Source organism: Anser anser (assembly GCF_964211835.1).
Source record: "Anser anser genome assembly, chromosome: 2".
NCBI classification, from domain to species: Eukaryota; Metazoa; Chordata; class Aves; order Anseriformes; family Anatidae; genus Anser; species Anser anser.
Window position 1 is genome coordinate 41,803,063 of NC_139721.1, and position 25,672 is coordinate 41,828,734.

The 25,672-nt window shown below is 39.3% G+C and overlaps 1 protein-coding gene across 3 annotated transcripts; it reads left to right on the forward strand.

Annotated features, from left to right (window-relative positions):
- On the forward strand, positions 1–25,672 carry OPRK1 (opioid receptor kappa 1). 3 transcript variants are annotated; one of them, XM_083824824.1, is made up of 5 exons: positions 1–1,169; positions 1,689–2,056; positions 2,539–2,866; positions 17,909–18,261; positions 24,102–25,672. In XM_083824824.1, the coding sequence occupies exons 3-5, from the start codon at positions 2,607–2,609 to the stop codon at positions 24,632–24,634; spliced, it is 1,146 nt and encodes a 381-aa protein (XP_083680950.1). In that variant the 5' UTR covers positions 1–1,169; positions 1,689–2,056; positions 2,539–2,606; the 3' UTR covers positions 24,635–25,672. The 3 variants fall into 3 exon arrangements, with proteins under 3 accessions (XP_083680950.1, XP_083680951.1, XP_083680952.1); XM_083824825.1 differs by lacking the exons at positions 1–1,169; positions 1,689–2,056; positions 2,539–2,866 and adding an exon at positions 10,259–11,206; XM_083824826.1 differs by lacking the exons at positions 1–1,169; positions 1,689–2,056; positions 2,539–2,866 and adding an exon at positions 14,320–14,886.

A 25,672-nucleotide genomic window follows, 5' to 3' on the forward strand; every position in this document is an offset into this window, starting at 1 on the left:
AATTTAGCTAGGGAAAGAGGAGCTCACTGTCCAGCCACTGATGCTTAAAAAATCTTTGAGTCTGTTGTTAATTAATCTTACTGATTTCTTCACACCATCTGTGCCTGAGATTTATGCAGAGCAATAACAAACTTTTCTTCCTCATATAGATGTTTTTTTATCCAACTGTAGCAATTGCAGGATGACAAACTGTTGCTTCTTCCTCCGTATCACCAGCCTAACCCTTATAATCCATTTTATTGATTATTTTGCAGCTGCACATGCTCACATTTAAGGTACAATCCAAATAAAACAATGGTTTTTAAGAGACGGATTATCAATGAATGCTAAAATATTGCTATCTTTTGGCTTTCCTGTATTTTTTAATTCCAGAATGTGGAGAAGTCCAGTGAAGATGTTCACAAGAAGTTAAAAATTGCCAAATAAATATATGTAGGAGAAGAAGCAGTGGTAGTAATTCCTTTTGGTGCATTTGCATGGGCCCACGGATTACAGAGGGAAAAAATGAGGGGTGGAGGGCGAGAACACTTTATGTTAGGATCTCAGTTTTTCTTCCAAGAAATTATGATTATTGTCAAAGGCCTGTGTTTCTCCTTCAAAATGTATTTGGCTTGGGGGTGTTTCTGCTGTGTGTTTGCTGTCTTGCACTTTTTGACATCTCCATTAAAGGTGAAACTTTCAGACAGCTTTTCAGACAGGTAATGAGCAGATGCTGATGCTCTGGAGGAAGCAGGAACCACTGTCAGAGCCATCACCATGTTTGCTTGAGCCTCTGCCTCTGAGAAAGGGGATTCTGTACCTTTTAAATCTCAATAACTTTTGATTCAACAGCTGACACCATTTCTCATCTTGATTATAGGTTTAGAAAGAAACAGATGTTTTAAAAATAGAAACCTCAGCCTTATCACAGACAAGAGGAACCTGAAGTAAAGTTTCTAGAAGGATGAAGGAAACTCACGACCCCTTTTCTGGATGTCTGAGCTTTGACACATGCCCGGAGAGGCACAACGGTCTGCAGTTGCCTGTGGAGACCTGCTGTCCTGCTGGGAGCTTTGAGGTGCAGCCAGTCTGGACATTTTCCACTTCTTCCAAGGGAGAGGCCACTTCTCAGGTTCTTGCCTCACCTCTCCGATTTGCCATTTAGAGGGAGTCCTGGTGGGGATTTCAAGGTCTGTGTGCAAATTAAGGGGTATCCTGAACACTAAGTGGTGTTGGTACTTGATGGAGTATTTACGGGATCAATTCCGAGGGATTTGATTTCTGCATGTGCCACTTCTCTATCGCTGGTATGCCTAGCTTCTCACACCGTGTGGCACGGCTTGAATAAATTAAGGACAGTGATCGGGGTGTTCTCAGCTGTTTCTGCCTCTCTGCTTTGATACCCTGCTTCTGCCTGAGTTACAGGTATAAGGGAATAGGAGCACAGCCACCCTGCAAGAAGCATTTGGGACGTACAGTTGTGAAGCTGAGGCAGGAAAAGGCTGGTGGACCAGACAAGGGATGTAAACTGAAAAAAATCCTTTTATTCAGCATCTACTAGCCTGTAAAAGCATGCAGAATTCAATAAGGCAGAGGAAATCATTGCTTGAGGCCTGGGAGTGCAGGGGAAATGAGAAAAGGTGATTTGGAAAAGTGAGTAAAACCAAGTATTCATTCCTTACAGAACTTATTTCTTGCTTATCTTTTAGTTTGTCTGCCTCTGAGCGTTTAGGCAGAAGTCATGTGAGCTCCTGAGCTGCAGGGACAGAGACGGAGGAGAATGCGTGCATCAGAGCAGAGTGCTGCCAGAGCCCTGGCAGGGGGAGAGGGAGGCAGAGAGAGCCTGGGAGGGAAAAGGCGAAGTGGTGGGAGCTGGAACAGCAGCAACTGCTGCTAGCACGCCACTGCTCCTGCTCGGGAATTGGCTCGGCTGCCAGCACGCATCTCCAGAGGTGCAGGTGCCTCAGGTTCAAAAGTCCAAGAAGATCTGTGGTACTTCCAGAAGCTATGGGGATGCTTTTTTTCCTGCGAAGAACATCTGTCTGAGGACTCTCTTCCTTTCCCTGGACTGAAAGAGGTAATTCATGTCCCTTCTTCGGAAGCAGATAGGGGATCTGGAAAAAGATAACTCAGGGCTGGAAGTTAAAGCAGATGTGCAGAGAGGTGGTGGGTTTCTCTCTCCTTGCTTGTAGTAGAGCTTAAAGAGCTCCTGTCATTAGGATGCTGTTTGATTTAAATATGGAGGATGGGAGAGACAGGGTTAAAGTGTGGGGGTGGATCTGAGCTGCTTCCCATCTGATTTGTTTCTCTGTGTAATCTCTGAAAGTGGAGGAAAACTTTCCTTGTGCACCCGGAGGAGCAGCACTTACCCATTACACACCGAGATGTAAAACTTGCATTTTTTTTTTTTTTTTGAATTTGAATGTGGTTTACTTAAATCTCTGCTTGGCAAATTACAGTTCCTGCCACAGCAGAGCTTCCCTTAACAGGTACAAATTTTGGAGGGCTGAACATCCAGTGGCTGTGACAGCACTTTTGCCTCGTTCCCTCTCTTTTCAGCACACTTGCCTCCCGCAGCCTGCGCTCCCCTGCTGGTCTCTCTCCTGCTCGTGGGGGCTGTGGCCCCTATGGATGCCCCTGTACAGATTTTCCGTGAGGAGCTGGACTCCACCTGCTTGCCGGGGCCCTGTCGCCCCCCCAGCACCAGCAGCAGCTGGCCCCTGGGCTGGGCAGACTACGACAGCAACACCACCGGGGCCTTCGGGGACACCCATCACAACCACACCAGCATCTCCCCCGCCATCCCCATCATCATCACCGCTGTCTACTCAGTGGTCTTTGTGGTCGGCTTGGTGGGAAACTCTCTGGTCATGTTTGTCATCATAAGGTAAGGGGCTTTGGGGTACCTGTTTGAAAGGGATGCAAATGGCTGTCCTGAAATTTATCAGTTGGTGGGGTGCATATATGAGGAGGTGGAAAAGAAAAGGTAGCTGGAATGACTCCAAACCTTTTCAGTCACTGAGTCTTGTCTGGAAGCGCAGATTCAGGCAGAAGGGAGCAGCTGGTTAAAAGTGATGAATCCTGCAGGAAAGGTGCTTGGTGCCCGGGAGCTGCGTTCACCGGGTGCCCTCTAGGGATGAGAGGCTGCCCTTGTCCGAGGGAAAGTGGAGAAGGAAACTTCTGCAAAGCAGCCTTTTTTTTTTTTTTTTTTCTCCCCTGTGAGGAGTCCCCTAGGGATGGCTTATGTGTCTAGTTGTGTGGACACTGATACGTTGCTGCCTTGTCACCTAGTGGCTCGTTTAACAAGACGAGAAAAAAAGGAAATGTTTAACATAAACCAAGGTGTGCTGTTTCTCTGCTTAGTGGTGTTTAACTCCAGTTGTTGGTGTCTTGAAGAAAGCAAAGCAGATGCAGAGACCTTTCCGATTGTTTTTCCAGAAACAGGACAAAGCTGTGTATCTGTATCAATTAGTTTTTCACATTAAAATACTTAGTGAAATGCACCAATACTTGTACATTAGCATATATTTTAGCTCACAGCATGATTTTTCTCTCTTCTTGTCCTGTCCATTTGCAATTTATAAAGATGCCCGGATAGTGCAGCTCAGCAGAGTGATAATGAGCAACCAAGGGAACTGAAATCGTACAACTTCTTGGAACCCTGCTTCACATTCTATTTGAATGCTGGAAAAAAAAAGGAAAAAAAACCTCTGGAAAAAATAATTCTGTAGAGTATTCATTCCTTATATAACATCAGCTTGAGCACAGTAAGAAAAATGGAAGGATTGCAAGGGACCTTGTTCATAAAGAGTGCATGATAAGGGTCAAGCAATTGCAGAATGGCAAAATAACTCTGTTAGACTTGATATAGAGGGAAGTTAACTGGAAGCAGTGAAGTTATTTATGATGTACTATGTGAAAGATGAGTTATAACCAGGTGAATACCCTTGAAAAATGGAAGTAAAATTCCCTTTAAAAGTTGGTCTAATAGATAAAGATGCCTGTGGTCAATGTGGAGTAACTGGTTTGCTCCATCTTCGTGGTACTGTAGATTTTGTACTCCTTCCCACTTTTTTACCCTTCTTTCAGAGTAGAGATTTCTTTTCTTTTTGAACTTACCTTGCAAGAAGAGAGACTCCATACTTGACATGCATAGTGGCAAAGGCAGTTTTTCTAAATCATCACTTGCTTAACAGCAGTAGTGTTGATTAACTGGCTTGAGAAGTGGAAAAAATTTCAATTGTAGCCAGAGCCCTGAAAGTTAACATGTATGGATTACACTAGTTCATATATATATATATATATTTTTTTTTTTTTTTTCTCTTGTTCTTTTTCTCTCCTAAGATTATTTTTTGTGAGGGTCTAGCTAGCCTTGCCTCCCTCTCTTACCAGTTCCAGCAATTACATTACAAACTTATTTACATTACATTTGGATTGTTTAAATATTCCAAATGTTCATGCAAGAGTTGTATTTTTTCTTTTTCATTTTTGTCTTAGCCTCTCATCTCCCTTTCTCTTTCCCTCACATCCTCTCTCAGCATGATTGCACTTCAGGATAAGTTTTCATGACCCATTGAAGAATGCAGACTGCAGTAATGTGCTTTTGTGTGGGAAGTTTGTGAAAGATGGTGGCAAGGCATAGGGGGAACCTGTCCCCTTGCCATGCCACATTGCCTTTCTTTCAGCTGCCATGAATCTCAAGGAGGATGGGAAAATGGCTCTTCTTTATCCACCAGTTGAGCAGAGGGTTTCTGTGCATCCCCTCTTTGCCATGTCTCATGTCTCCAAATCCTGGATCTGCTCTCCTCTTCCTAACTCTGGCTGGACCAGCAGGCAGAGCAAGCCTGTCTCCTCCTCCCTTTTCTCTATTAAACAACAACTGATATTGTCATTGTCCTGGTTTCAGTTAGGATAGAGCTAATTTTCCTCCTTGTAGCTGTTATGGTGCTGTGTTTGGGATTTAGGATGAGAATAATGTTGATAACACACCGATATTTTAGTTGTTGCAGAGCAGTGCTCACACAGAGTCAAGGCCTTTCCAACTCCTGGTGCTGCCCTGCCAGCGAGGAGGCTGGGGGTGCACCAGGAGCTGGGAGGGGACACGGTCAGGGCATCTGGCCCAGACTTGCCAAAGGGGTATTCCATACCATAGGGCATCATGCTGAGCAAATAATATGGGGTGGCTGGCCTGGGGTGTCACCCTGGGGTGACCACTGCTTGGGGAAAGGCTGGGCATTGGTCAGCAGGTGGTGAACAATTGCATTGTGCATCACGTGTTTTGTACACATTAGTAGTAGTAGTACTATCATCATCATTATTATTATTTTCCTTTCTTTTCTGTCCTAATAAACTGCCTTTATCTCAACCACAAGCTTTCACTTTTTTTTTTCTGATTCTCTCCCCCATCACACTGTGCTGGTGGGAGGGTGAGCAAACGGCTCTGTGGTGCTTAGCTGCCGTCCAGGTTAAACCACAGCAGTCGACCACTGAGACACTTTTTGCGTGACATAAAAAATACCCCTGATGTTCTGAAACTTTCAATGAAACTGTTGAAGTATCAATGCTGTGGTAGATTCGGGAGACTCCAAATGGTCTTGAGACCCTTCCAAAGCAGGCTCAAATTCAGCCAGAAGCTGTAGAGTAGGCAGGCCTTGACCTGTTCCTTGATTTAAGACCAACACAAGGGTAGGCCCTTAGCTATGTCCTCACATGTGCTGCTGAAGGAGCTCATGGAGACCAGCAAGTCACCATCCCAGCAGCATACATGCAGAGTGCTGGGTGTCTGAAATATCTTTCGGGTGTGGTGGTTGTGCTTCTGCTGAGAGGGAAAACCCACAGAAGTGACAGGAGAATGACACTTCAGTGGCGTGTACAAGTCCTGAAAGTTAAGTAGCTGCATCTGATAAATCCATGGGATCTTTCAATTTTGGTTAGGGAGCAAACCATGTCATTTCACAGTTTATTAAAGGAGGAAAGAATTACTTCAAATATATGTTTCCTACATGATTGTAACAACTCCTTTACTGGAGGGCTGGGCTATGTTCCAGACCTTAGCTTTTTCCCAGGATGGACAGCTGGTGTCCAAATACCTACAGTGTTGAGGGAGTGGGTGGGATTTCCCTCTGCCCAGTAATGAGGAGGAGACAACATGCACAGAGATGGTGCATCCCTCCTGAGACAAACAGGTGTGTGTTCTGCTTCAGTGAGTGCAAAAGTGGAAGCAGGAAGAAAACAGAAGTGTTGAAAAGGCAAGAAGAGAAAGACATATATATTCCACATATAAATGGAAAAGTGTAGGTTGAGACAGAGGCAGCCATATATTCTTTCATATAGTTTAAAGACATAGGGAGAAAAATGCATTGGAGAAAATAGAGAGAGAAATATATCTCTTTAATGTGTTGAGAAATCTGTGTGATAGGAAAACATTAGAGTTGAAATAAGGTAATATGGACGTTTTTCACCACTGTACGGGTATCTATCTAATTTCCTCATATTGGCAACCAATCATTCCAGCTCCCATAGAGAGCTGTGTTGAAGGAAGGGCGGGAATGGTACTTTAGTACTGTGGTAGCCATACAGCCTGGTAACCATGTTTCAGGAAACCTGGATTCTTCCCTTGGTTTTACTTTTGGGATACAACACATTGTTCTTACCTGAGAAGGTCACTTTGTGGCTCTGTGGCTCAGATTCCTCATATAAAATGGAAGTATGGGTATTTATTCTCTTTAAACGCACACAGTAACTGTTAGATTAAAAGCCAAAACTCAATCACTAAATATCCTAGGCAAGACCAGGGCTAATGTAAGCACCCCAGGTTCCTCAGGCACATTGATAATGGTGATTTTTAATATGCAGAAAGTAGTTCTGCCTTATGTATGCAGTGCAACCTGCACTCTTGGCACTCTCTAAGGTTTGCAGGAGCTCTCCCTGTGTTATGATCAGATGCGTGGTCCTTGTACAAGCCCTGAGACGTCTGCTGTCAGCCAACAGCCAGCGGGGCACACGGGATGTAAAACTTGCCTGCAGCTGCTGCTTTTCATTGGGAGACAGTAAGAGAGAAACAAGGAATCATGTTGCTTGCTAAACTGGTGGGAATTGCAGATGCAATGTGGGAAGCACAGTCCCCCTGTGGAGGAGAAGAGGAGGCACAAAATATTTTTGTAGAAACCACGTGAAATTATCTTACCTCACCTGCGTAAAGTTACACATTTGTGTGTGTCTTAACATGATGAGAGTCTATTTCAAACCCTCACAGGCCTTATTTTCTGGAAGTAAAATAGATGGCTGAAGCTGGTAAACAAAATTATTTGTCCTTGGAAGCAAAATAGTCCTTTTTTTTTTTTTTTCTTTTTTTTTTTTTTCTTCCTCCCTCCCCCACTTCCCCTCTCCTGAATTGATTTCTCAAAATGTTAGTGCAAACTTTAAACAAAATGGTGCTTTCTTGTGATAGCTGGAGGGGAACAAAAGTTCTCTAAATGAAAGCTGAGTTACGATTTTAACAATGGATTGGCTCTTACAAAAACCATAAACATACTCTGGTAAAAACTCTGTGGGAGCCATGTGACTGCCTCTTACCCGCTCCAGACTGACTTTTTGCATGTGCCTTACCTCCATTGTTAATGAAGTCATTTATTGAGAACAGCTGCTGACATCAAATTCTTAAATAAGCAGTCCTGTATTTCTTTTAAAATTATCTTTCAAGCTTCCAGTGAACTGAATAATTTTCTACATTCAAAAACAGTTTTAATGAGAGGCTGTGTCACAGATATGTATATTCATTCCTAAGTGAGAAGACAAAGCTTGTATTCTGCTGCTCAGTCTAATGTTTAAGAAAAAAAGTAACTAGTAATACCTTTCTGTTCTGATATTCATCGAACCAAGTGGCATCTTATGTAACAGGAAGAGCCTTTTAAGAAATATCATCTAAAACCAGCTCCTTTCCAAATCGTTTTTAAATTTTATCCACTGTTCATTCCAAACCATAATGAAAATAAAGTAGACATATATACAAAAATGAAATTGATTTAATATCCTGGTGTAGATCTATATTAGATTTTGATAACATCAAAGATTACATATTAATGTGCTTTAAATTATTGTTCTAAATTTTTTAAAGTGTATTTGGAAATTATATTGTTCTGAAATGAAAAATGAAACTGGGGACAGTCAACCTAGCTGAATTGCCTCTTCTCTATTACTTGCAGTCATCCATTTCATTCTTTTATGAAATCACGGGATTAGCTGCTGAATGTAAAGGCCTTGTTGTAGTATACTTTTTGAAGTTTATTGATTTTTACCTATTTTTACCTGGTGAAACACATAACACCCGACTATTATCAGTCCAGAGGCATCAAGTAGATTGAAAGTAGTTCATCACAGGACCTGAAGGAACATCTGGCCTCACCTTGCTGAATGGAGGTACTTTTGGTGGGTTCTGCAGAACTTGGCCAGACATGGCATTATTATCAACAAGACTTTGACGGATGGTCACTACTGACAGCTTTTACAGATAGCACAAAGACCAGGGTAGAGCAGGTAGAACAGGTTTATAAAAACAAATATTGGTAGTTTGTCAAGCACAGTTCATTTAAACAAAATTAAATGTTTTAAAATATATTTAATATCCTGCTAGACAGTAAGACCTGGGATTTATAAGCAGATAAGAAACTCAACATGATTTTCTGATAACATGCTATGATAAGAAGATCTGATACTGAAAAACTAGAGAGAGCACAGGAAAGAGTTAGAAGGAATATTTATTGGAGAGAATATTAAAGAGAGGCAATAGCTTATAGTGAGTAATCTCTTTGGCTTCTGGAAAGTAATTTGGTATCCATCCAGACACTTCCGCTGGGCTAGCAGCCAGGTAGTCATCTCTCTCAGAGAAAGGCATAACTGGAATTAATGGCCGGAAACAAGACAAATTATGGGGAGCCCTTTTGAACTGGCAGAAAGTGAAAACTTACAAGAACTTTCCAGTCTGGCCGCTGGCAAGGCAGGAAGCTTGAGACAGATCATCAGTCCTCAGCTGGGAGATGGGTGCGGAGGACTATGCTCCTGGCCAGCATGTGGGGAGGGAGCGCAGCAGGGAAACAGTGAGGGGGACAGAGTGAGGGAAGAGTGGGGACCCTTCCTTTAGTTTTGCACAATGTAAGAGTTTGAATTTGCTGGAAGGGTGTTGAGGTAGAAAATGTTTAACATGGTGACTTTGGCCCAGGATGCACTATGGGCAAGGGGGGATAACCTTACTGTCTACCTACTTTCACACTCTGTTCAAACTGTGATTTGTTGGTCCCTTACCTGAAATTCTTTGAAACACGTGAGTTCCCAAGGAGAGTTTCAATTTCAGTTACTTTCCAAAGGAAAAGCAACCAGGAAAAACTTTATAAAATCTACTTCTAGGAACCTTGCTTAATGTTTCTTGGTCCTCCTATCAGAAAACTCTCTCAAAGTGTGGACCCTGTGTTTACTCCTCAAGTCAGTCTTTGTGCTTTGTTTATTGTTTTTCTCTTTGGGGGAATTTGAGAGGCATGAGGAAATGCCAATATTAATGTCATTTTGTTTACTGGCAGGCATGAGTGCACAAACTGAATTAGCTTTGGGGAAGGGGTGTGTACGGATGGAATGAGGACATAGAAAGAGGTGTGTTTGACCCATGCTGGCATTCTGCAGAATATAAAAAAGATATAAATAAATAATATATAGAGGTGCACAGCATTTTTATGATCCTATTGGGAAATTTGCATGCTAGACTGTGTATTATCTTTGAAATATTTACTTATCCTGAAACCAGAGGGTTCAGATCTCATTAGATTCAGCTTTTAATCCCTAGAGAAGTGAAAATTAGTTCTAGGCAGTTTGCTATTTTCAGTTTCGAGACATTGTTTAAAATGAAAGCTCTTTCCTTTCTGCATGAATGTTAGAACCTAACATGGTTTTCTTCAGAGAACGAGTTTTCATTAATCCATGGCAAGAACACGTGCAGAACCTTTCTGTTTTCTCTGTTCCTCAGACCACTGCACCTGTGCAACACACGGTGCTCTGCCTGGCTGCTCTTCTCTATTATAAAGTTGGTGCCGTTCTGCAGTGCACTGTGAATGCATACCTAGGGTTGCCAAACCTAGCTACCCAGCATATGGAAGACAGAAGACATTGTATTTCCTGACTGACTATTTAGCCAAATTCACTGCCTGCTGCGTTCATAGTCTACCCACAGTGGTTAACATGGGGCAACTAAGAAAGTCCTCCTTGAGTAGTGGTGGGAATCTGCATGGTAGGATTAGTTCAGACAAGCTATTCATTATGTTCAATTACTATTCACAGTCAGAAATTTTATTTTACCATTCTGCTAGCCAACAAACAGCTTTGCAACCTACCCTTTTACATGGCTTTCAGAAAGACTGTTTTGTTAAAGTGCATTGGAGAAGAAAAACATTTTTAATGTGAAAGCTATCAGTTGTGCTTTTCAGTCGACTATATCTTAATGTTTCCTGCATTTCACTTACCTCATCTCCTTTGGAAAACTGTGTGCTCAGTTGGTCTGTGCTGGGGGCTTCTCTGAGGCAAGTGAGGAAAACAGATGAATGAGTAAAGTCCAGAGAGTGCCTCTGGGCTGCCTCCTAAGAGGGACTTATGACTTTTCGCTGAGCTGGCTCACTGTTAGTGTATGCATTCATTACCTTACAACATAATCCTGTACTTGTTACAGAGGGAGGTCCCTTGTCTCCCATTCAACTCCATTACAGGATTGCTGACCTGAGTCTCAGGTCTCCACACAACCCAATTGTGTAGTTGTCCTATAAAACACTCCCAGCAGTGGCAGTTATTATTCATCCCTGTGGCAAAATGGAGGCTGGATGTCTTGTTCTGAGAACAAGAGTGATACCCATTCCACAGGACCCCTCTGTGAGAATTTTCTGAATTCTTTCCTTATTTCTCTCCTGCAGAAACACCTAGATGAGAATAAATGTTCAGTAGCATTTGGCTGCTTCTGCCAAGTTCTGCATATGTATGCTACCTAAGTAGCAGGAAAACAAGACCCTGAAAAAACTTCTGAGGGAGCTGCTATCCCTGTACCCCTGAGCAATGAGATCTGTTCTCTCTGCCAGGCAATCACTATTCTACTGCACAGAAAACTCTCTTCCCACTCCTACAAGAAGATAGGAAGCGTTTTGTTCTGTTAAGGGGGCTCATGATGTCCTTCACGAAGAAAATAGGCTTTCAAGAGGTAAGAGCAATGGGAAAAGTGAATGTTACCTGAGACAGAGACTCAGCTCACTAGGCTAATATGCAGGTGGCAAGTGAGAAGGATTAGGATGGGCTGTGTAACACCCTGTAACACTCAGTGTAACCTGACAGTTTACCAGAAAGCATCTGCAGCTGCATAAAGTTTCTCAACAGAGTCAGTTGCTTGACAAGGACTGGATTCTTCCATTAGATGTCAAAAAAATCAGGTACATAGTCTACATTAGTTGTCTAGGCTCCCTAATGATAATATGAGATGTACTGGTTTTAAGTACCAATTTTGTAAAATTCTGCATTCCCTTTATTTCAATATAAGACATGATAAATCACAGTGCTCTCAAGGTCTCTCTGAGCTCTCCTAGCAAAACCATAGAAGTACAAATTTCGGAGTATTGGTGTTTCTAACATTAAGCATATTTCTTCAAAAAGATGCTTTTGAACTCACACAAAAATATTAAAAGTCCTTATCATAGAAGGAAGAAAAATAGTTCATCCTAGTTATGTAGAGGTTTTTTTTTCTTTTTTTCTTTTTTTTTCTTTTTACTGGGTTATATGTAAACTTGAACCTTCTCTTCCCTAATTCAGAAGCTCAGGTAGGAATGTTTCTACATCTAAATCTGGAAGATCTCGTTCTGGCTCAGCCTATGGCTAGTTCACAAGAATAATTGTAGTGGTAAATTGTCAGGATTTTGGTGATATCTTCTGACATTCCGGTAGATTAAGCTCCCTGAGGGAAGCGTAAAAGCCAAGATCATGTATTATTTAAGCCACTTAAAAATAGGTACCTGCAGGTGTTTATGAGTAAATAGAATTCCACTTTAGGATACTATTTTGAAGGCAACATATACAATTTTTCATAAGCTCCTAACTAATTTGATGTTGCAGACAAACAAAATTTAACTGTGTACAGTAACAATGTTTGCTTTTGCCTAAAGTGGCAGACTCAATTGTTTTCTAATTGTTTGCTCAATTCTGTCTGTCATTCAAAATATAATAATAACATATAACCCAATGTGAACATGGAAGCAGCAGCATATTGATTTTTTGCGTTCTTCTTTTGACCTCAACCTTAGCTTCATATTATCATAAACCTTTTACATTGAGCTTGAAGATCCAAAAGATAGCTGAGCCATCCTTTTGAATTGGTGTTTGGAATGCATACTCCTCCTTTTTTTTTTATTTTATTTTTTTATTTTTTCCTTGTTCTGACGGAGAATGGTATTGAGCGTGCCCTGAATATAGCCTTGAGATTTAGAGCTTTCATGAATAAGCTTTTCAGCTGCTTGATCTCCATATACATCATTCAGAGGAGCCTAGTGGAACAGAGCCTGCATCCTGGTGATAGGTGTTTTTGTAATTTGCTTTTAGATGTGCTTTAGCTTTCATTTACATTCGCTGGCTCAGGTATCTGCCAAAAATATGTTTGTTATACCTTGTATTTCATGCTTTTGTACTTTCACTCTGCTACTGCAGAACATTGTTGTAGTATATTTGTTAGACTTGCTCCCCTCCCTACCCCTCATTTCACACTGCAGGGAACATTTTAGCCTATTTCAGGTACATGACAAATTTTTGACCAGATCTACCTTCTCAGTTTTTATTAACTTTACTAGTATTATGCTGTACTGTAGAACCACACTCCTCTCTTCTTCTTGAGATAACACCTTTAAGGGGCTCTGCTAGCAGGTTTACTAATGAATTTTATTTTTTTTTCTGAAAGTGCACCAACTTCTTACTAGCATGATTCCTTCTTTAATCACCCCAATTTCATTGATAAGATTGGGTTGGAGGTGTAATTTTTATCCTATTTAGTGTCTTAAAAACACATGCAAAGGAAACTCTGCTCCATGAGGAAAAGTACAGTAATGATGATTTAAGTGAGAGATGGTGGAAATTTTCTAAAGGTCAGTCCAAAGTCAGTCTCAGAGAACTTTCCACTTTTGGAAAGTGTACTTAGGTTAAGATGTGATTGCTTTGAGAATTTTACTTGTGATATGTAAGTACACATCATTTTAATCTTGTTTCTTAAAAAACATTACCATATATTCATCCAAAATATATATCCAAATTATAGTTTTCTTTTTATCTTGATTGTTTTTCTGCAGGATTTTCATAAATCTTCTGGGTATTTAAAGCCTACAGAGGCTTGAGACCTGCTTATAGCTTGACAAGCAGTTGCAAAATCCATCAACTAATTTAAGTCATCGGAGGATTTCCTGCTTCTTGCAAAAAGATGCTAGCAGCTGATTTATCAGTGAGACTTGCCATTCCTATGTAACATTAGTATTAATTCATTCTGCTCTGCTAGGCTAATTTAAGCAGATAGCAGTATTTTCCCTTAAATAACATTCAACTATTTGATCAATAGTTTTAATTTTGTAAAGGAAGGCAGGATTCCCTTACTCCATCGCTATTTTTGCCTTCTTCGAGTGCTGATTTAGGTGAATGAAGAGTGTCGGGGGGGGATGCTCAAACCTTCCAAAATATTGCCTCCAATATTTTAGTGCAATAGAAATGAGTTGTAGAAAAGTGATCAAATTGCTCATCTTGTGTTAGAGTCAAGACTCTATCAGGGTCCACTTCAAAGTGTCTGACTGCAACAGCTCTCACTCCATTACTTTAACTGGACTTTTGATTAAGCCTGCAAGTACATATCTTCAGAGGCATCTAAGCATTTAATAATTTTTAGATGTTTAATTCCAAAAATTCAAAAGGAGTTTGGATGATTGAGTCCAGATTCTCAAAGGCTCTTCTGAATTTATGAACTTCTGAATGATTCTGTGATTTAATCCATCTTGCCTAACAGCTTTAAAGGCCAGCATCTCATTTATGTGGAGGCCACTGCTTTCAGATGAAAGTAATCAAGTTCTTTACATTGCGTAAATGTAAAAAAAATAAAAAAATAAAAAAATGATGTCAATGAGATTTAAGGTTACAATAGTAAAAAGTGTTTAGACTTAGCATTGCTGAGGTTAACCAGTGAACCATTTATCCTCTAGTTAGGTACACATCATTGCTCTGCAGTGCCTGGGGGAATTGATTGCCTAAATGTAATAAGGTATTTATTGGAGCATTATTTATTAGTCTTCCTCCTTCTTGTTCCCAGTCTGGCAGAAAAGGGGTGTTGTGGTTTAACCCAGATGGCAGCTAAGCACCACACAGCCCTTTGCTCACATCCCCCACTCCCCTGGTAGTGGGATGGGGGAGAGAATCAGGAAAAAGTGAAAGCTTGTGGGTTGAGATAAAGAAAGTTTATTAGGATAGAAAAGAAAGGAAACAAATAATAATAATGATACTAGTACTACTACTAATCTACTACTAATAATGTGTATAAAACAAGTGATGCACAATGCAATTGCTCACCACCCGCTGACCAATGCTCGGCCTATCCCCGAGCAGTGGTTGGTGAGCAATTGCATTGTGCATCATTTGTGTGCCCAGCGTGGGGCTCAAACCCACGACCCTAAGATTAAAAGTCTCATGCTATACTGAGCATGGACAAGGGGGAAGAGTGTATAATATAGGAGCCTGTTCTGGCTGAGAGTGAATAATGCAAAGAGGCACCTTCTTGTGGTCTATAAACTCAGGGGGATTTGGGCAAGGCCAGCTAGTCGTGAGACTGCTTGGCTGGTGAGCTGTTGGGAGGCAGCAGGCACACAGAAGGTAAGGCTATCAAAGACAGCGTTGGTATGTGCTTGGATCAGGGAAATGAGCCAAAGCCTTTCACAGAGTTTTATAGATAGAATGACACTTTTTTTTTTTTTTAAATATATTTTCAGTCCCATATACAACTTTGATTTGCTTACATTGAAGGTTGTCTAAATGCTGATGCTTGGATGACTATGTATTTCTTACTACCTGTACAAGACAAGACATCCTTCTTGTTGGACTGAGGAAAATTATTTTACTTATTCATGCATACGTTGTGTAGTCCAAAAAATCAAAATTGCTCACTTTACATTTATAATATCATTAATACACACTGTGTATACAGAGAACATGATTCATATTGCAGATTAAAAACTTTGAGTTTTGAAATTACCTAAAAAAGAAGTTCTATTTTACAGAGGGTCTTTCCTATTCTGCTACTGGAAGGCTAGGGGTGGGGGAAAGAGGTAATGGGAAAATATAGTATACATGGACGTGTAATTAAATTGTGTCATGGCGTCACATGCACAACAAAAGTTGAATTCAGGCTGCCAGGAACAAGAAATATGAGACAGAAAGGCTTTCAGATATTTGATTATTTAAGGCTAATAAAACCCTCTTAGTTATTTTTTATGAAAATGTTCTGATTTTCTTTAAAGGAAAAAGATAGACAAATTCTTCTGTATGTGAAAGCAAACTTTCCCTATCCAAATCCGTGGGGATTTTTTAAAAGATTTACAGAAGTAGTGATTCAGAAGAGCTATTAGTAATTTCACCTCTGCTTATCACAGGCCATTGCATTTCATTTAAATAATCCTGTATTGAGTCTAGTAGCTCGCGTTTGACTGAAGCACAGCCACTTGCAAAGCGTCAGACATTGATTTGAAGACATAAAAGAAGGAAAAATTACTCCTTTCCTGTGTAATTTGTTCCCAATAATAATCACCTTAGTTGTTAGGAAAAATCTATCATTGTTTCTAAGCTGAGTTTGTCTGGCTGTGACTCTTATGTATGTCTCCTTGTTAAGCTTTTCTTTCCAATCTGAAAGAGCTCTTCAGTACCTGCTATTTTCTCTCTGTGGAGGACTTCAGACACTGTAATCAAGTCACCTCTTGGTGTTCTTTTTGATAAACTAAATGTTTTGAGGTCTTTAAGTTACTCACAGTAAGAATTTGCCCCTTTTCTTTCACTTATTTTTGTGGTGCTTCAAGGTAGGCTTTCCAAATTTACAAATGTATATATATATATATATATATATACGCACATATGCGTTGAGTGCTTAGTGAGTTTTTCTTTAGTCTTACAACTGAGATGCATCACTCAGAGTTGCTTTTTTTTTTTTTTTTTTCCTCTACCTCCCCCTCCCAGGAGGAAAATGGAAAATTCCTAGTCTGATAATGCATCTTATATTTGTTACTCCTTGCTATATACTCTCATATTTGTGTTTCTACAGTCTCTTAGGGGCTGTAATGTGACCTAAAAGATAGACTGCCTCCCCTGCTGGAGGTTCTGTTGAGGATGCTGTTCTGGAAAGTTTAGGGAAGCCCAGCTTTGACTGGTGGGTGCTTCCACACCTTTATTCTGCCTTTTATCTTGGATAAGCTCAAACCAGGGCAGAGGGAGACTAGACCATAGGGATCACACCATTGCTGTAGAGCTGCTTCATTTGGCCGCTATTCCAAGTGCTATGGCTTTGCTCAAGATATAAACCTGTATTAGAACTGTTCATTGGGCAGCAGGCAACACTCCCTTGGGAAGCAAGTACCAGGAATCTTTACAGTCATCTCAGGCAGCGGGTACAGCTTTTTGGCATCTGAGTGAGAAGGGTTTTTACCTTCTTTCCCCTTGCAGTTCTCATTTCCATGTTTTGAACTAGCATTTGGATTCATTTTCTCACTGAATTCTAATTAGAAGGAAGCATAAAAACTGAAGCTGTTTTTCATGCTTCATGTAGGTCACTAAATGACATTCCTGCTTATATTTTAATTAATATTTAATTTATTTGCTAGGCACATTTGTCAGCTCTTTTGAACTCTGCTCAATATTTTTTTTTTCCAAATTAATTTTGATTTCACATGTCAAAGTTTAAAAGATAAATAGACACATTGCCCAACATGTTCATTAGCTGAACTGATAGAATCTCATTTCCCCATTGCAAATTCGTTAATGATACTTGGCACAATCTAGCTTGATGTGTTTCTGGGTGTGTTGCATGTGCATCTTTTAGTTTGGGGACCCATTCAAAACATGTGGGTGAAACTGTTTTGAGTTTTGAGAAACTCTGTCACTGAATCTCATAATAAATTAACAGCAATAAGCAGAAGTAACTACTTGTTGAGGAATTTCAGAAAGGAGAGTTAAGTATATCGGTGTGGTAATAATGGAAATGAGAGAGGCTGTCCTTCCTGCTTTGTGTCTGTAGCAAAGCTGGCAGCAGTCCCCTGCACCCTGTAACAGAGTCATGCCCCCAGAGTTAGACTGGGTCATTGTGCAGAACAAAGCAGGGTGCTGTCTGGGATCCTATTCCTCTGTGTGGATTAAGGTTCCTACCACATGGACAAAACAAGTGTTTCATATTGGTGAAATTAAAGGATGCAGATAAAACATTGCTGATTTTTTTTCCCCTACTGTTATCACACTTTTTAGTCATCATCTTTTATGTTGGCATTCATGAAAGAGGGGACTGGGAAATGCAGATGATAAAAGAGAAATTGGAAATATAGGAGTGAAGAAGAGAAATTGCTTATAGATGGATTTGAGAATACAGAATTGAAACCAGCTTTTGGATAATTAGATTAAATTTATTCATATGTCTCTTTTCGTCTGTGGTGAATAGTTGTAACTGATTAATGCAGGTGCTGAAGGACAGGGTGAAAAGTGTTTACTGTAATTCCAAGGGTCTTAAACGTGTGCACTTCTGTCACAAAACTAGAAATGATAGTGAAAAAATGACTGTGGCAAAGACTGACTGAAAAGCCATTACATGTTTGAATGTGCTGATACAATCATATAACCTTTACTATTTTTTGTCTTTCAGGTATACAAAGATGAAGACAGCAACCAACATCTACATTTTCAATCTGGCTATGGCAGACGCCCTAGTTACCACAACCATGCCTTTCCAAAGCACAGAGTATCTGATGAACTCTTGGCCATTTGGGGATGTGCTGTGTAAAATAGTTATTTCGATCGACTACTATAACATGTTTACCAGCATATTCACACTGACGATGATGAGTGTTGATCGATACATCGCTGTGTGTCACCCTGTGAAGGCTCTGGACTTCCGTACTCCACTCAAGGCAAAGATAATCAATATCTGTATCTGGCTGTTGTCCTCATCTGTTGGTATATCTGCAATAGTTCTTGGAGGTACCAAAGTCAGGGAAGGTGAGTGTGAGCATTTTGAAGGAACTGAGTCTTCTTGTTTCTCAAATGACATAAAATGTAGCTTTGAATATTGACTAAACCTGTTTTGTTCCTACTTCAATAATTTGGGTACACTTTACACACAGAACACCCATGTTCCTTGGTTCAGAAAGTATGTCCAAATTTCTGACATTTTGAAATATATTGCGGAACATCACTGTATGACGTATAGATAATGTAAGCTCAGATGCCCTTGCCAACTTGAAATGTGGGCTGAAGGTGCTTTCTGTAGGTGTTGTGAGAGTAGTTCTGATGAAGTTCCAAGAGCAGAAAGTAGATTGCTTCTCATTGGCATTAATATTAAAACCATCATTAGTATTAAGACTTGGGAACTTATTATCAAGAGCCATTTCACAGAACTTGAAGGTATGGCAAAAAAAAAAAAACTAAAAAAAATCAGTAGCTGGAGAGAGAAAAGTAAGCTAAATCCAGTGTAAATGACAAAGTCAGAAGTTCTTGTTTAAAAAGGAAAGAGGGTGTATATGGAAACTTGGAAAGGCTAGGAATAAGCTTCAGCAGAGGAATTGGGAATACAAAGCATAGCAGGGAAGCAACTACAAGAACATGAGGTCAATGAATCTGTGTGCAGAGAACTTGTAGGCTTTACTTGAAATTTATAATCCATAAGGGACTGCAGATTTCACTCCTATAACTGGTGACTCATTACCAAAGCTGGCCTGCTCGGGAGTTAATCTTATTTGAAATCCTCCTTGTCAGGGAAAGGGGAGATATATACATCATACCCACAAGCATGACAGTAGTGCAGGAGCACCTCTGTATATTCAAAAGGCTTGAAACCTCTAATGATGTCCTGATGTTGAGGCCATCCTGACACATATAACCTATGAAATACAGGGCATACATATTTATTTGGTGGTAGTGTTCTTTGCAATGTAAATGATCTTCTGAAGAATGATTAATAAGTTCCTGAATTAGCAACCTTTTCTAGTAGAAAGTTTTCACTCCTCCCAAGAGAACTGGTAAACTTTACATAAGGACACAGTTTTATCTGGCAGAGAAAATAAATGGTGTGTGTTAAACTCTTGGCATAGATCAATGCAAACAAAACAACGGTGTTCAGCTGCTCAAAGGCTGATTGATTTCACTGAAGATGTATAGATGTTGTTTTTGCTCCTGGTCTTATGCTGGGTAGGTGAGAGGAGAGACTCTCTGGGAACTCTTCATCAGCCTTTTGGGAGATCAAGCGTCCTGGTCTGCAGTGCTGTAACTCTTCTCCCCAGTAAAGTTTGGACAGGCTCTATGAAATACTGCGTAGCTCAGGAAAAATTCACTTCCAAGCATCTCCAGGTGGGAAGAATGATTGTCTAACTACAGATGAAATCTTGAAGGCTATGAGACATTGGCTCAACCAGGTGTTTTGTTAGGAGTGTTCTTAACTAGCAGAATGTTCTCGTCATTCACTGTAAGCATCACATTGAGTTCAGAGGGCTGCTCTGAGGCCAGAAGTGATTAAATGCCTTTTTCACATTGCATGGCAGGCAGCCTTTTTTTTTTTTTCCTTCCTCCTGAAGCAGCGACTAGTAATACACACCTCACCTGGGCCAAATAAGATTAGGAATTATTAGCAAATGCTTGTCAGCCCCTACCATTCAGCCCTGCTTGTCTGATCTAAGGTGTCTCTTGAGCATTTACTGCCAATTATCTTGTCTGGTGTGTTCATGAATTGCACTGATAAATGGTGAAGGGGAAAAAAAAACAAAGATCCTCCCTTTGCCTGGCAGCTGGATCTTAGTACTGAAACTCTATATTATGTTGATGACAATAGCTGCTGTTTATATGCTCTGGGGCCTCTGTTGGGTTCAGATTTAAACAACAACTGAATATTAAAAGGAAAGTGACTGTATTTAAAGTTCCAAGCCTACACACAGTTAGTCCCTTTTGTTCTCAGAGTTCAGGATTGCTCCCAGAGGTGTCCTTCCAGATGCATTTTCCCTACAGAATAAATCTTATGTCTGTGTAAATCTTCCCTCTCTGGCCTTAATGGAACCTTTATTGCTGAAAAATAATTAAAAAAAATAAAGAAATCAGAGGTACTATTAGTATTCCCAGAAATATTATGAAGGCTCCAATTGAATAGAGAGGAATATGGATGCCTGAAGGTGAGGTATTACTAAGCTACCTAACTGAAATAGACTTCCCGCATAAGGAGTAAAATGAATCTTAAGTGGTATCTTATCAAACATTTTAATATATATTTACACTAAAATACCTTCTGAAGTGCAGCATTTTCCTCTAAATATATTGATCTATTTGGAATAGATGGCTTCCAGAGTGGGAAAAGTCAGTATGACAGTATGAGCATCTTAAGTGCTCATTTTGTGACACTAAATTTAGTTCTGCACATTTTCAGGCAACAAGTATAAAGTACAAATTGGATATTATTCTCTCTCAATGTTCCTGAAAATTAGTATGATATTTTGCATCTTTGACAGCGATATTTTTTGATCCTTGATGTTAACTGTGAAAAAGAAAAGGATTCCGTGTTCCAAACATTTCATTGCATTCTATATATGAAGTGAAAATGTTTTTCACTTCGTTTATAGAGCGCAGTGAAATATTTGGAATATGGTTTATATATTCTTATGATAACATTCAATATTAATGAATTTAGGATAAGATTTTACATATAAATTAAATTGCTGTGAGATCCACCTGGACATGGTCCTTGGCAGCCTGCTCTGGGTGGCCTGTTTTAGTGGGGGGTTGGACCAGATGGCCTCCATAGGTTCCCTCCAGCCATAACCACTCAGATTCTTTAATAAAGGGTTGTTTTTTTTTTTTACATTTTATTTTATTTTATTGAAAATTAGCAATACTGACTTTCACTAGTATATGTTGGAATACACATATAAAGTATCCATGCCTTTATCTTTTTGTAAGCTAAATCCATTTTTGTCTTTTCTATGCATCAAAAAGAAAAAAAAATGAGTTAACTATGCTGATACTTTTTTTATTTTCTGAGAGAATATTTATGACTATATTTTATAATTATATAAATTCCATTTAATACACTGAATTAACATTATTTTATCTTAATATTATGACATTTGTTTATATTTATTATATATAATTGCTTTAGTATTTTTAACTTAATAAACTACATCTTAAAAATATCTTTCAAGGTAAAACTAAAACAAAAGAGAATTTGCTATGAAAAGGTATATCAGAATGATCTATTTGAATACTCTGAAAGTGAAACATTTCAAGTTTTTTTTTCCCTGTTTTTCTTTCAGATTATTTTGATCAGGATGGATTAGGGAAATAATTTTGGTGAATTAACAATTCTCATTTTCTGTTGGAAAATTTCAAGTAATTTCTGATCTTTCCTTTTCTGTCACTGGAAGTGCTGCCTGGACTCTGAATTCTTTGCTGAGGGATGATGACTGGGCTGTGGCTGGTCTTGCTCTTCCAGCTGCAGCTGAAGGTTTTATGCTTCCAGCATGACTCCAGCTGTTCAGCAGCTCCTGTCTTCTCAGGAATGGCTGCAAAACTATATATATATATATATATATGTATTCCTGTGGCTTTCTCAAGATGATTTGGCTGGCACAAACTTTTTAAACAGCAGGAGCTTTTCCTAATCTAATGATTTTGATAAATAAGTGAAATTACATCAATAGACCTGAAGAGGGAGGGGTTATTAGGTGGTAGCTGGATGTGGTCTAGAGCAGTCATCCCTAATCATAGCTCTCATTTGTCCCAAACTGCACATCTGGCTTTACTAGTCTAGACATTGTAGTTGCGTCCGGGTATTATTGCTGCTGTTGCTAGGCCATGATCTACTACAACTAGCAGTAAATAATCAACGTGAAAGTTTTTTTTGAAGATAATTATTGATGTTTCTATAATAATATTAAGTAAAAGTAAATTGCCTTATTAAAATATAATCACAAAGGATTTAGAAGAGTTGAGTGAAAGTTGCAACCTTATGAAATAATGCTTGTGCTGTCATCTTACATTTTCCATCAGTCTTGACAGATGGAGACTTTTTTCACTTTTCAGCTTTCAGAAACATCAATTAGTCATTATATTCTTTAAAATAAAAACTCAAAATATTTAGTTTCAATTTCAACCTTTTATTTGAATGTAGTAGTGTTCAATATCACCCAGTAACATTTTTCTGATATCTAACCATGGAAATGCCTATATGATACTATAATTTGGGGGTTGGCCTCTTTTCACAGATAACTAGTGATAGGACTAGAGGGAATGGCCTCAAGTTGCACCAGGGGAGGTTTAGGTTGGAAATTAGGAGACATTTCTTTTCAGAAAGAGTGGTCAGGCATTGGAATGGGTTGCCCAGGGAGGTGGTGACATCACTGTTCCTGGGGGTGTTTAAGGAAAGGTTGGATGTGGTGCTTAGGGACATGGTTTGGTGGGTGACATTGGTAGTAGGGCGATGGTTGGACCAGGTGATCTTGGAGGTCTTTTCCAACCTTAATGATTTTATGATTCTAGGATAACTTTCCCCACCCCAGCCTCTGGGGATGTTTTTCAAAATAATATCAGCTGCAATATCAGCTTGATTTCTGAAGCATTTTGATAGCAAGCAAATATATTTTGATGTTTTTTTTTTCTTTTTCTTTTTTTTTTCTTTTTTTTCCCCGACTGGTTCTGTTTTAGACATGAAAAAGTGATGTACAACAGTGTATTGAAGCTTTCCACCTTTAGCTCTGACTCAATAAAAGCCAATACGTAATAATTTGTAGAGAAATGTAGAATTCAGTAGGGAAAATGAAAATAAATGGATAAAACATACCACCAAACACTAGAATAATGCAGTGCTTGAGAGGATAAACTCTAAGCTACAATTCAGAGTGAAAAATCCCTGGGTTAACTTGACTTGTCTTCAGAGCAGTTTAACTGCTGATAGTAGCTGTAAATTTTTCCCTTGTCTTGCTTTGCCATTTATCTTATTCCTTGTTTCTCCATGTGGTTTGTATGTTGGAAGGCTGCAATGAGGTCAGCAAATGAAACCTCATATTTCATGACTTAGCAACCTCCTGTCAGATGGAATATTTCTGGGTTATACAACAATGTGAGAGCCTGTGGTTTTGAATCCTGGCATGGGAAAGGAGAAAGGGAGTGGGATGGTGTTAGTGGCTCAGATACTGCAGTCAGTGACATGATCTGCAAAAAGAGCAGTTTCCATTTGACTCTGCACACGCACATATTTTATTTGCTTCTATGTAACTGAAAAGAAGCTGTTGCCAGAAAATGTTTTTTCAGAATACAAGCACTTACATGTACTCTAAGGAGACACGTGGGAAAAGATTATTACACAATTGTCATATATTGGCAAAACCTTCCTACAATCAAAATCTCATTCAGCTCCCACCATTCATGATACCAAAAATCTGCTCCTCCCACAGACAAAAACATATATAGTTTGATAATAATTATGAGTCTTCTACTCCGTTAAACCTGGTATTCTTTCTGGCTTTAAATCTCAGTGAGATTCAAATGGAAACAATTGCTCAACTCATTTTATAAATTTTTGTTTTTGTGACTCTGCATTTTTAGCTTCTCCTGTGGGAAGCAAAGTTTATACAATGTTATGCATTTTAAAAAGCCCATATCTCTCTAAGTAATTTCTAGACAGCTGTGTAAAACCAGTTTCAGTGGTAAGTGAAAGCTTTCCTTGGAGTGATTTAATACTAGCTCTATTTATTAGTATCACATTACATGATAATCACTTTTCCTAGCTTATGCTATGATAATTATATTGTTTAGAGTATCTAATAATAAAGCAATTTTCTTCTTGCTTATTTCATTTCTAGATACCACGAGCACTGAATGCTCCTTGCAATTTCCAGACAGAGATTACGTGTGGTGGGACATCTTCATGAAAATCTGTGTCTTTGTCTTTGCATTTGTTATTCCAGTCCTCATTATAATTGTTTGCTATACTCTGATGATCCTGCGCCTTAAAAGCGTACGGCTTCTCTCAGGGTCTCGAGAGAAAGATCGAAACCTGCGCCGCATCACCAGGTTGGTTCTTGTGGTTGTGGCAGTTTTTATTATCTGTTGGACTCCTATTCACATTTTTGTGCTGGTTGAAGCATTAGGGGACGTGTCCCACAGTACTGCTGCTATATCCAGCTATTATTTCTGTATTGCTTTGGGTTACACCAACAGCAGCCTCAATCCAATCCTGTATGCTTTTTTGGATGAAAACTTCAAGAGATGTTTCAAGGACTTCTGCTTCCCCCTCAAGATGAGGATGGACAGGCAGAGCACGAGCAGAGTCAGAAACACTGTGCAAGACCCAGCTTATATGAGGGAAACAGATGGGACAAACAAACCTGTATGACTAGTCGTGGAAATGTCATCCTACTGTCCTCAAGAGAGAGAAGAATCCAATGATCTAGGACTGACACAGATTACCACTGCAGTTTGAGCTAGACTCACCTAGACAGATATTTTTGGAAAACTTAAGAAATCCTAGTCGTTTGAACTAAAGCAAGTTATTTATTGACAAGCAAGAACCTCCTGAAACTAAGCTCAAATAAGAGGACCTGAGGTTTTGGCATCGTGTTTTCTGTAGTTGATCAGGTACTAATGCACACTTTTTAGGAGAGGAGAGATCCTTAATATTGTACCAGTTTACTCTGGATAAAGAAAGCTCTGAGTTTCCTCTTTACACTATGTAATATAATATTAAGTGACATTTGGCTATAACACCAAGTTATGCCAAAAACAAAGTTTTGCCCCAACATTGAGTGCTTCTGAAGTATGTAGTTTGACAACTTAATTTATCATACTCTTTTACAGTGAAGAGTGTAGGTTTCTGCAGAATGCTGCCAGAACTATAATCAATATTATCCTCAACTAATATATTTGTAACATTTGTCTGTTCTGTGGAAATTCAGTCTAAGCATGATCTGCCTACGTACCAAAGTAATTTTGTTGTGTCTGCGTATGGTAAAGCATTGCAGCATTTAAAATACTGAGACTTAAGGAAAATTGTTAGCATATTTTTGCACGTGTTTAATCACCTCTGTGTAACATTTTCTGTGTGTGATTTTTCCAAGATGTTTGTATACTTATGATTGTGGATAATATAATATACATTTCCAGGGTGTATTTTCAACAAGAGACTAGAAAATTGTAAATTCTTCACTTGTTAAAAAATTGATGAACAACTGTGCCACATTCATTATATGGGAATAAATAAGCACATTCCATTTTCAGTAAAGGGGACATACTTAAAAATAGTGCTGTACTTGTTTTCCTGGGCAACTTGTAGGCAGAGCAAAATAAATATTTGAAGAGTTGTTAGAAACTACTGAATTAGCAAACAGATTAACTGGATTGATAAAGAGGAAATGAAGATTAAATAAGTTGGATG

Coding starts and splice junctions, on each gene's coding strand:
- OPRK1 (XM_083824824.1), top strand. CDS start 2,607: ATGGATGCCCCTGTACAGATTTTCCGTGAGGAGCTGGACTCCACCTGC. Junction 2,867..17,908: donor GTCATGTTTGTCATCATAAG/GTAAGGGGCTTT, acceptor TTTGTCTTTCAG/GTATACAAAGATGAAGACAG. Junction 18,262..24,101: donor AGGTACCAAAGTCAGGGAAG/GTGAGTGTGAGC, acceptor TTTCATTTCTAG/ATACCACGAGCACTGAATGC.